The sequence below is a fragment of the Pseudophryne corroboree genome, chromosome 3 (assembly GCF_028390025.1).
Source record: "Pseudophryne corroboree isolate aPseCor3 chromosome 3, aPseCor3.hap2, whole genome shotgun sequence".
NCBI classification, from domain to species: Eukaryota; Metazoa; Chordata; class Amphibia; order Anura; family Myobatrachidae; genus Pseudophryne; species Pseudophryne corroboree.
The window spans coordinates 73,097,713-73,116,347 of record NC_086446.1 but is presented as its reverse complement, the minus strand read 5'-3'; the positions used below and the strand labels follow the sequence as shown (position 1 = coordinate 73,116,347).

The following is an 18,635-nucleotide window of genomic DNA, read 5'->3' as shown; positions in this document are numbered from 1 at the left end:
ACTGGGACCTGGATCCGGGAGCGCTGGTGAACAGGACTTGTTGAACAATAAAGAGTATAGACCAAATAGAGAAAGATTACATTGGGTTAATCAATTTAATATCAGATCAACTGATTTTAATCGTCTCTCTAAAAAGCTATGGCCAATCATCTCTTCAGATAAAGATTTGGGGCTTTCTCAAACATCCCTTATGTCATGCTGAAAAAAGTGTCTCTGAGTGCTGCACCATTACTGTAATCTATTCATCTACTGTGAGGGCACCGAGACCAGTTACTGCTTATAGGTGGAGTGCCGGGTTATTTGTGGTTTTATATTGGTTCACTTGCTGAACAAGACCAAGGAACTTTTGTTTTGACAAACGCTGTTTATGAGCATGCACTTGCTGCACCTTTCATTGACTGCTGCTATATAACAGAATTTTAATTGCACTGGCACTTTCTACTTTTTTGCACATTACTGTAATCTGCACAGATTGATCCTTGACTTCTTTGGTGCCTGAGATGGCTGAGTCAGTGGATATATCTAATGAACATTTTAACCCTCTGCTTTAATCACTGCATGATATTTTTACTTACTCTAAATTAGAGATGTGCACGGACATTTTTCGGGTTTTGTGTTTTGGTTTTGGATTCGGTTCCTCGGCCGTGTTTTTGATTCGGGCGCGTTTTGGCTAACCTCCCTGAAATTTTTTTGTCAGATTCGGGTGTGTTTTGGATTTGGGTGTTTTTTCAAAAAACCCTCAAAAACAGCTTAATCATAGAATTTTGGTGTAATTTTGATCCCATAGTATTAATCTCAATAACCATAATTTCCACTCATTTCCAGTCTATCTGAACACCTCACAATATTATTTTTAGTCCTAAAATTTGCACAGAGGTTGCTGGATGACTAAGCTAAGCGACCCAAGTGGCCGACACAAACACCTGGCCCATCTAGGAGTGGCACTGCAGTGTCAGACAGGATGGCACTTAAAAAAATACTCCCCAAACAGCACATGATGCAAAGAAAAATGAAAGAAAAAAGAGGTGCAAGATGGAATTGTCCTTGGGCCCTCCCACCCACCCTTATGTTGTATAAACAGGACATGCACACGTTAACAAACCCATCATTTCAGTGACAGGGTCTGCCATACGACTGTGGCTGAAATGACTGGTTGGTTTGAGCCCCCACCAAAAAAGAAGCAATCAAACTCTTCTTGCACAAACTGGCTCTACAGAGGCAAGATGTCCACCTCCTCCTCATCCTCCGATTCCTCACCCCTTTCACTGTGTACATCCCCCTCCTCACAGATTATTAATTCATCCCCACTGGAATCCACCATCTCAGGTCCCTGTGTACTTTCTGGAGGCAATTGCTGGTGAATGTCTCCACGGAGGAATTTATTATAATTAATTTTGATGAACATCATCTTCTCCACTTTTTCTGGAAGTAACCTCATTCGCCAATTGCTGACAAGGTGACCGGCTGCACTAAACACTCTCTCGGAGTACACACTGGAGGGAGGGCAATTTAGGTAAAATAAAGACAGTTTGTGCAAGGGCCTCCAAATTGCCTCTTTTTCCTGCCAGTATACGTACGGACTGTCTGACATGCCTACTTGGATGCGGTCACTCATATAATCCTCCACCATTCTTTCAATGGTGAGAGAATCATATGCAGTGACAGTAGATCACATGTCAGTAATCGCTGGCAGGTCCTTCAGTCCGGACCAGATGTCAGCACTCGCTCCAGACTGCCCTGCATCGCCGCCAGCGGGTGGGCTCGGAATTCTTAGCCTTTTACTCGCAGCGCTAGTTGCAGGAGAATGTGAAGGAGTAGCTGTTGACGGGTTACGTTCCGCTTGACTTGACAAGTGTCTCACCAGCAGGTTTTTGAACATGTGCAGACTTGTGTCTGCTGGAAAGAGAGATACAACATAGGCTTTAAACCTAGGATCGAGCACGGTGGCCAAAATGTAGTGCTCTGATTTCAACAGATTGACCACCCGTGAATCCTGGTTAAGAGAATTAAGGGCTCCATCCACAAGTCACACATGCCTAGCGGAATCGCTCCGTTTTAGCTCCTCCTTCAATCTCTCCAGCTTCTTCTGCAAAAGCCTGATGAGGGGAATAACCTGACTCAGGCTGGCAGTGTCTGAACTGACTTCACGTGTGGCAAGTTCAAAGGGTTGCAGAACCTTGCCCAACGTTGAAATCATTCTCCACTGCGCTTGAGACAGGTGCATTCCCCCTCCTTTGCCTATATCGTAGGTAGATGTATAGGTTTGAATGGCCTTTTGTTGCTCCTCCATCCTCTGAAGCATATAGAGGGTTGAATTCCACGTTGTTACCACCTCTTGCTTCAGATGATAGCGGGGCAGGTTCAGGAGTGTTTGCTGGAGCTCCAGTCTTCGGCACGCGGTGGCTAAATGCCGAAATTGGCCCGCAATTCTTCGGGCCACCGACAGCATCTCTTGTACACCCCTGTCGTTTTTAAAAAAATTCTGCACCACCAAATTCAATGTATGTGCAAAACATGGGACGTGCTGGAATTTGCCCACATGTAATGCACGCACAATATTGGTGGCGTTGTCCGATGTCACAAATCCCCAGGAGAGTCCAATTGGGGTAAGCCATTCTGCGATGATGTTCCTCAGTTTCCGTAAGAGGTTTTCAGCTGTGTGCCTCTTATGGAAAGTGGTGATACAAAGCGTAGCCTGCTTAGGAACGAGTTGGCGTTTGCGAGATGCTGCTACTGGTGCCGCCGCTGCTGTTCTTGCTGCGGGAGGCAATACATCTACCCAGAGGGCTGTCACATTCATATAGGGCCTAATTCCAAGTTGATCGCAGCAGAAAACTTGTTAGCTGTTGGGCAAAACCATGGCCCTCATTCCGAGTTGTTCGCTCGCAAGCTGCTTTTAGCAGATTTACTCACGCTAAGCCGCCGCCTACTGGGAGTGAATCTTAGCTTCTTAAAATTGCGAACGAAAGATTCTCAAAATTGCGATTACACACCTCGTAGCAGTTTCAGAGTAGCTCCAGACTTACTCAGCATCTGCGATCAGTACAGTGCTTGTCGTTCTGGTTTGACGTCACAAACACATCCAGCGTTCGCCCAGACACTCCCCCGTTTCTCCAGCCACTCCTGCGTTTTTCCCGGAAACGGTAGCGTTTTTTCGAACACACCCATAAAACGGCCAGTTTCCGCCCAGTAACACCCACTTCCTGTCAATCACATTACGATCACCAGAACGATGAAAAAGCCGTGAGTAAAAATCCTAACTGCATAGCAAATTTACTTGGCGCAGTCGCAGTGCGAACATTGCGCATGCGCAATAAACGGAAAATCGCTGCGATGCGAAGAAATTTACAGAGTCAACAACTCGGAATGAGGGCCCATGTGCACTGCAGGGAGGGCAGATCTAACATGTGCAGAGAGAGTTAGATTTGGGTGGGGCGTGTTCAAACTGAAATCTAAATTGCAGTGTAAAAATAAAGCATTTAAAGTATTTAACCTGCACAGAAACAAAATAACTCATCCACATTTAACTCTCTCTGCAAATGTTATATCTGCCACACCTGCAGTGCACATGGTTTTGTCCAACTGCTAAAATGTTTTCTGCTGCGATCAACTTGGAATTACCCCCATAGTCCTGAGTCTGCCCTGCTCCACTTGTCCACATGTCCGTGGTTAAGTGGACATTGGGAACAACTGCATTTTTAGGACACTGGTGACTCTTTTTCTGATGTCTGTGTACATTCTCGGTATCGCCTGCCTAAAGAAATGGAACCTAGATGGTATTTGGTACCAGGGACACAGTACCTCAAGCAATTCTCTAATTCCCTGTGAATTAACGGTGTATACCGGACACACGTTTAACACCACCGCAGCTGCCAAGACCTGAGATATCCGCTTTGCAGCAGGATGACTGCTGTGATATTTCATCTTCCTCGAAAAGGACTGTTGGACAGTCAATTGCTTACTGGAAGTCGTACAAGTGGTCTTCCCATTTCCCCTCTGGGATGACGATCGACTCTCAGCAGCAACAACAGCAGCACCAGCAGCAGTAGGCGTTACACTCAAGAATACATCGGAGGAATCCCAGGCAGGAGAGGACTCGTCTGACTTGCCAGTGACATGGCCTGCAGGACTATTGGCTTTCCTGTCTAAGGAGGAAATTGACACTGAGGGAGTTGGCGGTGTGGTTTGCAGGAGCTTGGTTACAAGAGGAAGGGAGTTAGTGGTCAGTGACTGCTTCCGCTGTCACCCAAAGTTTTTGAACTTGTCAATGACTTCTGATGAATACGCTCCAGGTGACGTATAAGGGAGGATGTTCCTAGGTGGTTAACGTCCTTACCCCTACTTATTGCAGCTTGACAAAGGCAACACACGGCTTGACACCTGTTGTCCGCATTTCTGTTAAAATAATTCCACACTGAAGAGGCGATTTTTTTTGTCATTTGACCAGGGATGTCAATGGCCATATTCGTCCCATGGACAATAGGTGTCTCCCCAGGTGCCTGACTTAAACAAACCACTTCACCATTAGAATTCTCCTTGTCAATTTCCTCCTCAGCGCCAGCAACACCCATATCCTCATCCTGGTGTACTTCAACAGTGACATCTTCAATTTGACTATAAGGAACTGGACTGCGGATGCTCCTTCCAGCACTTGCAGGGGGCGTGCAAATGGTGGAAGGCGCCACCTCTTCCCGTCCAGTGTTGGGAAGGTCAGGCATCGCAACCGACACAATTGGACTCTCCTTGGGGATTTATGATTTAGAAGAACGTACAGTTCTTTGCTGTGCTTTTGCCAGGTTAAGTCTTTTCATTTTTCTAGCGGGAGGATAAGTACTTCCATCCTCATGTGAAGCTGAACCAAAAGCCATGAATATAGGCCAGGGCCTCAGCCGTTCCTTGCCACTCCGTGTAGTAAATGGCATATTGGCAAGTTTACGCTTCTCATCAGACACTTTTAATTTTGATTTTTGGGTCATTTTACTAAACTTTTGTTCTTTGGATTTTACATGCTCTCTACTATGACATTGGGCATTGGCCTTGGAAGACGACGTTGATGGCATTTCATCGTCTTGGCCATGACTAGTGACCGCAGCTTCAGCACGAGGTGGAAGTGGATCTTGATCTTTCCCTATTTTACCCTCCACATTTTTGTTCTCCATTTTTTAATGTGTGGAATTATATGCCAGTAATATATCAATAGCAATGGCCTACTGTACTGTACTATATATGTATACTGTTGGTCACCAAAATGCTGCACTGTAATACTAGAAGCTATAGAAAAGTATATATATTATTGTATATATCAGTACAGAGCGGTGTAACTGTGACCATGTGTCCTGACAAGCAGTATAGAAGCTATAGAAAAGTATATATATTATTGTATATATCAGTACAGAGCGGTGTAACTGTGTTCCATGTGTCCTGACAAGCAGTATAGAAGCTATAGAAAAGTATATATATTATTGTATATTTCAGTACAGAGCGGTGTAACTGTGACCCATGTGTCCTGACAAGCAGTATAGAAGCTATAGAAAAGTATATATATTATTGTATATATCAGTACAGAGCAGTGTAACTGTGACCCATGTGTCCTGACAAGCAGTATAGAAGCTATAGAAAAGTATATATATTATTGTATATTTCAGTACAGAGCGGTGTAACTGTGACCCATGTGTCCTGACAAGCAGTATAGAAGCTATAGAAAAGTATATATATTATTGTATATATCAGTACAGAGCAGTGTAACTGTGACCCATGTGTCCTGACAAGCAGTATAGAAGCTATAGAAAAGTATATATATTATTGTATATTTCAGTACAGAGCGGTGTAACTGTGACCCATGTGTCCTGACAAGCAGTATAGAAGCTATAGAAAAGTATATATATTATTGTATATATCAGTACAGAGCAGTGTAACTGTGACCCATGTGTCCTGACAAGCAGTATAGAAGCTATAGAAAAGTATATATATTATTGTATATCAGTACAGAGCGGTGTAACTGTGACACATGTGTCCTGATAAGCAGTATAGAAGCTATAGAAAAGTATATATATTATTGTATATATCAGTACAGAGCAGTGTAACTGTGACCCATGTGTCCTGACAAGCAGTATAGAAGCTATAGAAAAGTATATATATTATTGTATATATCAGTACAGAGCGGTGTAACTGTGACCCATGTGTTTCCTGATAAGCAGTATAGAAGCTATAGAAAAGTATATATTATATACTGATGGTCCCCAGTCCCCACAATGCAGCACACTGATCAGATATTTGCAGCACACTGAGCACAGATATGGAGCGTTTTCAGACAGAGAATGTAGATATTTTCAGCACACTGAGCACAGATTATTTGCAGCACACTGAGCACAGATATTTTCAGCAAACTGAGCACAGATTACGGAGCTTTTCAGGGAGAGAACGCAGCCATGTCCTCTCCGTTCAATCTCCATAGCACGAGTGAAAATGGCGGTGACGCGCGGCTCCTTATATAGAATACGAATCTCATGAGAATCCGACAGCAGGATGATGACGTTCGGGCGCGTTTTGGTTAACAGAGCAAGGCGGGAGGATCCGAGGCTTCCTTGTAAAATAGGTGAAGTTCGGGGGGTTCGGATCCCGAGGACCCGAACCCGCTCATCTCTAAATTTAAGTCAAAGCAGTTATCCTGTCTCCAGACGGACACAGAGACTGACTGGCTTAATAAGCTAGGTAATCAACTTACCATTTACAAAAGAGATGTATTCAAATTTAAATGAGAGAAATTACAGAAAGTGAACCTCGATTATGAGCACCATCAAATCTATAGATGGTTAACGGGCAGAGACAATTCTAGAGGTGCTAGAAGCTCTGAACGCAAGCCTTTTTTTCAGAGAAATCGTTGCCCTAGAAATGATTTGGATACTGAATCCTCCCAAGAGGGTAATAGCTCAGCCTGTAAGACAGATAAATAAAAAATCAATAGGAGGAATAGGAATAGGGAGGTCATCCCTTTAGTGGTAGCAACCAGAAAAATGGTCAGAACAGATCAAGAAGATTCAATAGACAAGGGTGCCAGAATAGGCGTAAAAAACCTGAGCACAAAGCCACCAATACAATCAGGAGGAAATAATTTTACATTTATACTCGTATGAATTGAGTGCAAGTGAAACCAGTTTATTAACAAAAGGGTTATCGTTTATTCCGACAGCCAAATTTGACGACTTCAGATGGCAATCAGAAATTTTTTGTCTACATTGACAATTAAAGGTGAAGGAGTTATTTCATAAAAAGGAGTCTACCTTGGAGCAATCAAATAAACCTAAGGTACCAATGCAATTGAAACGTATACAGAAAAGATCAAACTTTGACCCTCCATCGAATAATGCGTTTATTAAGACTTTTGTTCGGTTGTTGGACCAAGGAGTAGCAGCAGGATCTAATAATAGGAAGTCTATGCATCCCAATTTGCCACCCGATGAGCAGGAGGCTATCAAATCTTTATCACGGAGTCACCGACTGGTAATCTTCCTGGCAGATAAAGGGGGTGGTATAGTTCCTCAAGACCTACAAGATTATACCCTTGAAATCAATTGTCAATTGAGTGATGAGGCGGTTTACCGAAAGTTGAGTGGAGATTCTACTGCACAATTCTCCTGTGAACTGCGGGAAGTATTCATTCTTGCAAGAGATTCAAAACGGATTGATGAATCGTTTTTTGCCATTTTACTCCCTAAATTCCCGGTTATGCGGCTGTTATACACACTGCCCAAGATCCATAAAGGCCTGTCACCGCTACCTGGAAGCCCCATTGTGTCGGCTAAGGGCTCTTTGCTACAGCCTACATCTATTTACTTAGATTCTATATTGCAACCACTAGTTCAGAAACATCCCAATTTTCTTCTCGATACCACAATGTTGTTGAATAAATTTAATTCTTTGAGTATTATCCCTGATGGAGCATGGTTGGTGACATCTGATGTATTAAGTTTGTACACTGTTATCCCTCATTGTGAGGTATTGGAGCCGTACATGAGCTGTTGACAACATATGGTGATTATGAGATCTCTCATGTGAATATTCTGTTACAAATGCTAGAATTGGTATTGACCAAGATTTTTTTCTTATTCAATAGCAATATATACCTACAAGTAACTGGGTGTGCCATGGGATCTTCTGTGGCCCCCAGTTACGCAAATTCATATATGTTTGGTATTGAGAGATTGTTGTTTTTCAGTAACCCTGCACTAGATTTATAGACAATTTATTTTTTGTCTGGCTTGGTTCTGAATTAGAATTGAAGACATTGCTAGTTGAACATAATGCATCTAATTCTCCCGTCAAATTATCGTTTGAAATGAGCCAGCAGGAGATTAAGTTTTTAGATGTGAAAATTATTATTAATAATGGTGAGATTAATACCACCTTATTTTCAAAAGACACGGATAGAAATAGATTGCTGCATTTCCAAAGCTGTCATCCCCTTAGTCTTAAAATGGGTCTTCCATTCTCACAAATGGTGAGGATTAGGAGGATTAACAGCGACAGTGTAACGGCATCTTCACAAATCGACTGGCTCATTAACAAATTTTTACATCGAGGTTATCATTTGAATAATTTGTTGAGCGCAAAAAAAAAAGCGATATCTTTGAGTCGACAGGACTTGATGAACAATAAAGAGTCTAGACCAAAGAGAGAGAGAGATTATATTGAGTTAATCAATTTAATGTCAGATCACCTGATATTAATCGGCTCTCTAAAAAGCTATGGCCAATCATCTCTTCAGATAAAGACTTGGGGCTTTCTCAAACATCCCTTATGTCATGTTACTCATGCCCAATAATCTGAGAGATGTATTGGTCAAGACTAATATTTCTGATTACCAGGTTGATGTGCGTAAGAATTTTTTGGCGAAAAAGAGAAATGGTTGTTTTAGATGCTCTTGCACCACATGCAACTTTCTTCTGACAGGTGATACGTTTTACCACCCACATTCAGGCATTAAATATAAAATCTTACATAATTTGACATGTGATAGCACACGTGTAATTTACCAGCTTATTTGCCAATGTGGGTTGTCGTATGTTGGGAAAACCAAGAGAAAATTTAAAGAAAGAATGAGCGCACATCGCTCGTCTATTCGATTGGCTCTGGCTAACGGGACGAGTGATCAGCCGGTTGCTCGCCACTTTTTGGTGGCCAAACATCCCCTTCATACTTTGAGATATAGAATGATCGACCACATTCCTAAATTACGGAGAGGTAGTAATCGTAATTCATTATTGCTGAGGAGAGATGCTGAGTGTATACATAGATTAAACGTTATTGCCCCTAAAGGGCTAAATGACATGATACCATTCTCTAGCTTTGTTTAAAAATGGGTATAAACTCTATGCTGATGCATTCTGTTCTATCTGTGTGGTTGCTGGTGTGCATTATGGTGTTAAGTATCCATTAATCATTATTTATGTATTAGGTATTTTTCTGTATGTGTATTATTGCATGGTACTGATGTGTTTACAGTATATATGTTTAAAGTAATATTTTTATAAATATGCGTCCTGCATGTGCTCTGGTGATCCTTTGCTAATGTTTTGACTGAGGTTTCCCCTGAGTAAATACAGTGCACTTTTATGCTGTGTATTACTGTTGTATTTTCTGTTTTGTTTAGATGTTGCCATGACTACCTGTGTGAGACGTGCGGCGTGCATGTGTGAGCTGACGTCATGTGTCCGCGCCAGTGACTGGGTCGGGCTCCCGCGCTGGAGTTTCGGAGGTTGGCCCATGATACCCAGTGGAATGACCCAGCCCTGAGACACCAGTACCGAAGAGGTCTTTCTAACCAGATAAAAGACCAACTGGTACAATATCCCTTGCCTGATAGCTTGGATCAGCTCATGCAGTTATCCATCCAGGTGGATAGACGGCTGAGAGAGCGTAGGCTTGAAAAGGAGACCGAGGTTTCCTTCTTTCCCAAGGGAACCTCAGACTCTGAGGAATTTTCCGAGGAGCCTATGCAGATTGGTGCTACCCGCCTCTCCTCGCGTGAGAAGACGCGGAGGAGACAGCAGGGGTTGTGTTTGTACTGTGGGAATAAAGGTCATGTGGTAGTATCATGCCCAGAAAAGCCGGAAAACTTCAGGGCCTGAGGGTGATGGGAAATATCCTGTCAGGCCAGAAGTCAGAATTTCCCAAGAAGACTTTTATCATTCCGGTGACCTTGAAGATCCTCGGTCAAACTGTCAAGAATGAGGCCTTTGTGGACAGTGGGGCCGATGGGGTTTTTATGGACCACCAATTCGCCCTGAAACACTCTGTTCCCTTAGTACCCTTGGCATCGGAAATTGAGATTTGTGGGTTAAACGGGGAACCATTATCCCAGGGTAAAATTACCTCTTGCACTAGCCAGATTTCTTTGTTTAATGGAGCCACACACTCTGAAAAATTGTCCTTTTATGTGACTGTCTGTACTTTTGCCCCATTGGTGTTGGGGTTACCCTGGATAAGGGTCCACAATCCTCAATTTGACTGGGTCTCTGGGGAGATTCTTAGTTGGGGTACTGATTGTTTCAGGAGTTGCTTGAGCCTTCCAGTCAGGCTTTTGCAGCTAAGTTTGCCAGGATTGCCAGGATGTTATGCAGATTTTGCGGACGTGTTCTCCAAAAAAGTTGCAGAGGTACTACCTCCCCATCGCCCCTGTGACTGTGCCATTGATTTGTTGCTGAATGCTAAGCTTCCCAAGAGCAGGCTGTACTCCCTGTCACGTCCTGATACTCAGGCTATTGCAGAGTACATTCAGGAGAACTTGGCTAAGGGATTTATCAGACCTTCACAGTCTCCAGTTGGGTCGGGGTTCTTCTTCGTGGGTAAAAAGGACGGTTCGTTGCGACCCTGCATCGACTTCAGGGAATTGAACCGTATCACGATTAATAACTCATACCCACTGCCTCTCATTTCGGTCTTGTTTGACCAGCTTCGTACTGCCACCGTTTTTTCTAAGATTGACCTACGCGGTGCGTACAATCTAATCCGAATAAGAGAGGGGGATGAATGGAAGACTGCCTTTAATACCCACTCAGGGCATTATGAATATTTGGTGATGCCTTTTGGGCTCTGTAATGCCCCGGCAGTCTTCCAGGACTTCATGAACGATGTGCTCAGGGAATATTTGGATAGATTCTTAGTTGTATACTTAGATGACATCCTAATCTTCTCCCATTCCCTGGAGGAACATCGGAAGCATGTACGTTTAATCCTCCAGAAACTCAGAGACCACCGGCTTGGGGCGAAGCTGGAGAAGTGCGAATTTGAAGTTCAGCAAATCACATTTCTAGGATATATTATCTCCCCAGAAGGTTTCCAAATGGAGGGTTCCAAGGTACAGGCAGTCCTGGATTGGGTGCAGCCCACTAGTTTGAAGGCGCTTCAGCGTTTTCTGGGCTTTGCAAATTTTTATAGACGATTTATCGCTGGATTTTCGTCTATAGTGGCGCCCTTGGTGGCACTCACTAAGAAAGGGGCGGATGTTGCTCACTGGTCTTGTGAGGCCAAAGCGGCTTTTGCCCGTCTCAAAAGGGCATTTGTCTCGGCCAAGGTGCTGTGACACTCAGATCCAGAGCGTCCTTTTGTGGTGGAGGTGGATGCCTCTGAGATGGGTATTGGGGCAGTGCTCTCTCAGATGGGGGTGTCTGATAATCGCCTTCATCCCTGTGCTTACTTTTCCCGTAAATTTTCACCTGCCGAGATGAATTATGACGTGGGTAACCGGGAATTGTTGGCTATTAAGGATGCACTCGAGGAGTGGAGACACTGGCTTGAGGGGGCTAAGTTTGTGGTCTCAATTCTCACCGACCATAAGAATTTGGCATATTTAGAGTCAGCGAAGCGCCTCAATGCCAGACAGGCACGATGGGCTTTGTTTTTTGCTCGCTTTAATTTTTTAATAACATATCGTCCTGGGTCAAAAAACATCAAGGCTGATGCGCTCTCGCTGAGTTTTGCTCCAATCCAGGAGACCACCGAGGAGCCATTGCCCATTGTGTCCCCATCATGTATTAAAGTGGGCATTACCCAGGACCTCTTGTCATTAGTCCTTAGAGCACAGGAGCAGGCTCCTCCAGACCTTCCGGTAGGTCTTTTGTTTGTGCCTCCTAGGTTAAGACAGCGAGTGTTCCTGAAATTCCATGCCAAGAAGTCGGCAGGTCACCCTGGTATTGCCAGAACTCGGGAGTTGCTATCTAGGGCGGTGTGGTGGCCCTCGGTGGCTAGGGATGTGGATCAGTGGGTCGGGCATGTGACATCTGTGCCCGAAATAAGACTCCTAGAGGGGTTCCTGTTGGCCCATTACATCCACTCTCTATTCCATCTAAGCCATGGACCCACATTTCAATGGATTTTGTGGTGGACTTGCCCAAATCCTCGGGGATGACAGCCATCTGGGTTGTCGTTGACAGGTTTTCGAAGATGGCGCACTTCGTTCCACTGGTTGGGCTGCCATCGGCCAGACGCCTGTCTGAATTATTTATGCTGCATGTTGTGCGCCTCCACGGGTTGCCACTTGATGTGGTCTCTGACCGCGGATCCCAGTTTGTGGCCAAATTCTGGAGGGCATTTTGTTCCGATCTCCAGATTTCTGTCAGCTTGTCGTCAGGCTACCATCCGCAGTCTAATGGGCAGACTGAAAGGGTGAACCAGTCCTTGGAGCAGTTTCTCAGGTGTTATGTCTCCAAGTGTCAGACTGACTGGGTTGCATATCTGTCCATGGCGGAGTTTGCCTATAACAACGCGGCTCACTCTGTTACAGGGATCTCTACCTTCCTTTGTGTGTGTATGGGCATCATCCTAAGGCCAATTCTTTTGACCCCCTGGACTCCACGCCTGGTGGTTCCTCTGTGGTTTCGGTCCTTAGAGGTATTTGGAGGAAAGTGAAGAAAGCCCTTGTGTCTGTGTCATTGGTGACCAAAGGGGTTTTTGATAAGCGGAAAAGACCCTGCAGCTTCAAATTAGGAGACTTCGTCTGGTTGTCTACCAAGAATTTGAAGTTGAGACAGCCATCTCATAAGTTAGGCCCCCGGTTCATCTGTCCTTATAAGATCACTAGGGTTATCAATCCGGTGGCATTTCAGTTAGATCTACCCCGTTCTTTGGGTATCAATAAAACATTTCATTGTTCCCTTTTAAAACGGGTGATTGGTAATCCTTCTTCCAGTGGAAGACCTTCCCCTCTTCTGATACGTGGCCAGAAGGAGTTTTTTGTTGAAAGTATTCTTGACTCCAAGATGGTTCGGGGTCGGCTGTCATTTTTGGTGCACTGGAAGGGGTATGGCCTAGAGGAGCGGTCGTGGGTGCGCAGTTGTGATCTTCATGCCCCCAGACTGATACGCTCTTTCTTCTCGCAGTTCCCCGATAAACCCGGTGGTAGGGGTTCTTTGACCCCTCGTCAGAGTGGGGGGTACTGTTAGGATCTCCTGCCCTGTGCTGCCACGTCATCATGGCAACCGGGAGACAAGTGCTAGCGGAGTAACCTGAGCGTAGCTGATACTCCGGTTCGGGTCTTTTGCTGTGCAGTGGTTACAGGCTCTGTGCACGGCAGGGGATCCGGTGCTGGTTTTTGTGCTCACAGTCTGTGAGGTCTGAGTGGGGCGTGGACAGCACCTGCTATATAAACCCTATTCTCAGGTTAGGCAGATGCTGCTGAATCTTTGTTGGTTAGTCAGTTCCTGAAAATTAGCTAGTACTGTGTAACTTTGTATTTGTTTGTTGCTTACTGCAAATAGGCCTTGGGATTTGGTACTACACTCTGCCAATCCAGACCTAGCAGTAAGACTGGAGTCAGTCGTTTAACCTGCTGGGGTTCTTTTGCTACTCTGTGAACCTAGCAAGTTTGCGGCTGTATTCTCAGACTTGCCTGCCAAAATTTTCTCACTGTGCAAGGTGTTCAGGTGTCAGTTTAGTGGCAGTAAGCTGAACCAGTGCACTGCAAGTGAGGACTAGGATTGTGGAGACTCTCCTTGTGTCTATTATTCCATCTCTGACCAAGGAGTTTACTGCCACACCCGTTGGTAACCCTTTAGGGTTTTGCTGTTGCCCTTAGCAACAGCATTTCGGGTTCTCTACGTATTAAATCACAACATCTCGCTTCTTTCCATCTGAGCATTCCTAATACTAGGGAGACACCCAGTTTCTTAGCCTTTGGGCTTCTCTGTACACTTTGTGTTTATTTTGTTACCCTATCACCTTCTGTGTATGTAATGTCATATTCCCCAGTCTGTCTGTGAGTTCATTTGTTTTGCATCCCTCTCCGTTCAGACACCAGTACATTCCTGCTGGCACTGGTGTGCATAACAGGCACTCGGAGATCATGAAAAGTGAAGAGATTTTATTTCATGTTATTAACGTTTCGGGGCAGCAAGCCCCGTCCTCAGAATGAACACAACAGAAGAAAAAAAATATTCTGTTGTGTTCATTCTGAGGACGGGGCTTGCTGCCCCGAAACGTTAATGACATGAAATAAAATCTGTTCACTTTTTATGATCTCCGAGTGCCGTTTCACATGGATAGATAAATTATATATATATATATATATATATATATATATAGACACACACACACACACACACACACACACATACACACATTTACCTGGAACACAATTATCAGTACGACAATCATAGAGCATCCCAAGGGAGAACGGACGTCCCAGTGACTGCATTTCTATGGCCATTTCCACTGCTTCTGGTTTCTTCATTCTCATTGCATTCAAGGTCACTTCCATATCTGGTTACACAAAAGAACCATAGAGATTAGTACGGTATATCTGTAGTTAGCATTACATAACTTTTGCAAAAGCTGATTGTAGGAAATATTGTAATTGTTGCCGTGTTACATACTTGATGAGGTTGAAAAAAGACAAATGTCCATCGAGTTCAACATGTATTATGACATTTAATATAATTTAAATGCTGTATCCTTGGATATTTCTTTCAGTAATTTCTATTCATGAAACAACACTGATAAATATTATTATATAGTAGTCACTGTTGCAGTACTAATGTCTGTGTAGGAGAACTCTCATACCTGGATGGGAGGAAGTCTTCCCATCTAATAATGGTGAACATGTATTTCTTTAGTGATCGACTTATTATTGTCAAATCTGTATTGCTAATTTAATGATCAGGTTACTCTCATCTGCTTAGAGTTATTAATTGTAAAACTAGTGGAGCTGAGCCATATGTGATCAAGGTAACATGTTTTTAAGTATTGCACTAAGTAATTAGAGGGTATTTAATAATGGTGATTATTTGGCTTGGGGTTGGGAGACTTTCTCATCTCTGCCACACAAGAAGGAAACACACCTGTCACATCTTACATGATTATCCATACCTACCCATTCCATCAGATGGCATTCATGAGTGGGACATACATACTGACATAACGCCAGTTATACTGAATACTTGAAATTCTATAGGACTGTTATGACAATGGACCTTATTCAGCTGCAGTTGCAGTTTTGCTATTTTAGAAAAATGCATATGATCGCATGCTGGGGGCTGCCCAGCACTGTGATCGCAATTAGATTGTGATTACACCAACTAGACTTGACCCTGCATGCAGAGCCTGGCTGTAAAGCTGGAAATGAGCCAGACCTGTCCACATTTTAATCGCCATGCCCATGCAAAACCACATCGCCACCACCGACCGCCCCGTGAATGCCTCTGCCTGTCATTCACATTTCCTTGGCTGTGCACACGCAGAACAGACCCTGTTCGTGCATACTGACCCAAAAGTCAGGAAAATTATATTGAATAGCCTTAGCCATCTGTGCTGAATAAGGCCCCATATCAGGTGATCTTGTCATGTTGGGCAGAAAATCACATTGCGTAATAGAGATGTGGCAACTGAGTAGGATAGATGTGGAGTTGTAGGCGGAGGTGCATCAAGCCGTAGAGCAAGAGAAAATGGAGAAGTTACCCAGAGCAACTAATCAGCTTCTAGCTATCACTTATCTAGGACAGTCTGAAAAAAGACCGATGTTTTGATGCTATGGTCATCTTCTCTACTTTATCTCTCTGAATGGTTTGATACATTACCCCTTTAGCCCAACATTTCTCATAATTTGCATTTGACATGGGATTGTGAGTTTGGTATGGGGGGAACAACAGTCAGTGATGATGTTGATCCCATAATGCAGGTGCCGGCTTGCTGACAAGGTTGACGCGCTACTTACAGCATATTACCAGACTGGCATTACAGGTGTAAAGATGCTGGTAAAGTAAGCTTGTGAATAACCTCTGTTCTGTGAAGGGCTAGAAGCAGAATAATGGCTACATTGTCATTCACCCAATGGGCTCTTGAATCTTATAATATGTGTATGTTTGTATGTATGGGGCCTAAGAATTACCGGGGGCCTACTGTCCCCTGTAATGAGAAATCAAACACACTATACTGTTAGTTGCAGTGGTGGTACTTAGGGTCTAAGTTAGACATGATCGCTGCTGTGCTTTTTCGCACAGAGGGCGTTTGGTTCTGAACTGCGCATGAGTATGTACCGCAAAGTAGAGGCGCGTCGGTCTGCAGTGATGGGGAGAACCAGGCAGCGATGGGATGGTGCGAAGAAAGCGATCGCACAGGCAGTTGCAAGGTGACTGACAGAAAGAGGCCATTTGTGGGTGGCAACTGACCGTTTTAGAGTAGTGTCCAGAAAAACGCAAGAGGGACCAGGCGTTTGGAAGGAGGGTTTCTGACTTCAGCTCCGGCCCCGATCATTGCAGTGGATGAGTATGTCTTGGGCTGTGCAGAGACTGCACAAACTTTTGTTTGTCCCTTCCCCCTGTAGGCGGCGACTACCTGATTGCAGGGATGCAAAAAACACACCCTAGCGATCAGGTTTGAATGAGGCCCTTAATTACCAGAGCAAATCAGTAGTTGCAGGTCAATGTATGTATAAATACTGTATATGGATACATACACACATAGGTGGTCATTCCGAGTTGTTCGCTCGTTATTTTTTTCTCGCAACGGAGCGATTAGTCGCTAATGCGCATGCGCAATGTCCACAGTGCGACTGCGCCAAGTAAATTTGCTATGCAGTTAGGTATTTTACTCACGGCATTACGTGGTTTTTTCTACGTTCTGGTGATCGTAATGTGATTGACAGGAAGTGGGTGTTTCTGGGCGGAAACTGGCCGTTTTATGGGTGTGTGTGAAAAAACACTACCGTTTCTGGGAAAAACGCGGGAGTGGCTGGAGAAACGGAGGAGTGTCTGGGCGAACGCTGGGTGTGTTTGTGACGTCAAACCAGGAACGACACTGAGTGAACTGATCGCAGATGCCGAGTAAGTCTGGAGCTACTCAGAAACTGCTAAGAAGTGTCTATTCGCAATTTTGCTAATCTTTCGCTCGCAATTTTGATAAGCTAAGATTCACTCCCAGTAGGCGGCGGCTTAGCGTGTGCAATGCTGCTAAAAGCAGCTAGCGAGCGAACAACTCGGAATGAGGGCCATAGTACAGAACTATCACTGTGTGTACTGTGTATATACACACCTGGCTGCTGGTCAGTGCCTATATAGATATATACTGTAGATAGATATATACAGAGGACAGGACTATCACTGCGTGTAATGTGTATATACATACCTGGCTGCTGGTCAGTGTGTATATATAGTTCAGGGACGTGCAGTCAGGGGAGGCAGGGGAGGCAGTGCCTCCCCTGTCATTAATGATTAAAATAATACAATGAAGATATTTATTACACATATTCTGTGTCATAAGTATCTCCATTATATTACTGTAATCATTATTACAGTGTAAGTGTGCTTGGGAGACACCAATTGTGGTGCCTCCCATTGTCAATGGGACAGGGGCAGGAGCGGGGGACGTGGGCGGGGCCATGCCACGTGCTGTAAAAGCCCATTGAAAATAAAGTGAAAAGCGGCACCATTAGAAGTGGGACGTGCTTTCAAACCATAAAAGCACACCCCCTGTCAGTGAGGCCAGAGTGATTGGCCAACAGATCCGTCACTGGATTCGCTGTCATCACTGTGTGGGCGCGGCGGGACGCGGCAAAGATGCGGTTGTCAGTGGTGGCTGGACGTGGCGGCGGTGTGGGCATCAGATGGAGTGGGATAGCGGCCGAGGTAATAGCTATAGCGGCAATCATGGCTCGCCGCATCATCACCACGCCCCCTCTGGTTGACTTATATAAATTAGCGCGAGGCAGCAGCGTCAGTCTGATGGTGAAGGAGGAGCAGTGAAGAGCTCCTGAAGACGGAAGATGACGTGGAAGCTTTATTGTTCAGGGTCTTCACCTGGAGCTGGCGGCCTTTAAGCTCTTTTTCATGGCAGGCCGCCCAGCAGTTGAAGATGCCGGAAGCCCTGGGCAGGCGGCAGCCATGAAAAAAGAGCTTAAAGGCCGCCCCCTCCAGGTAAAGACCCTGAACAATAAAGCTTTTTTTAAAAAGTGGTGTTTTTCTTTTAATATTTTCTTTACAGGTGGACTACAGGTGCCAGCGGGCCCTTTATGTCCAGGCATGCTGGCATGTGTGGTTCTCCAAGTACCGGCATGCTGGGGCAGGCCTGCCAGGACCTGTAGGCCACCTGTAAAGAACAATATTAGCATACAATGAACCCCGCACCCACCGCCACCAGGGGTGCGGGGC

At 44.6% G+C, this 18,635-nt stretch overlaps 1 protein-coding gene across 1 annotated transcript in view; it reads right to left on the bottom strand.

Moving 5' to 3' along the window:
• The window catches only part of LOC135057489 (stonustoxin subunit alpha-like), a 120,330-nt gene that overhangs the window by 41,135 nt on the left and 60,560 nt on the right, over positions 1-18,635 (bottom strand). The window contains exon 2 of the mRNA XM_063963366.1: positions 14,620-14,754. Within this exon, the coding sequence (XP_063819436.1) occupies positions 14,620-14,752 (133 nt within the window). The 5' untranslated portion in view covers positions 14,753-14,754. The remainder of the gene's footprint in view (positions 1-14,619; positions 14,755-18,635) is intronic.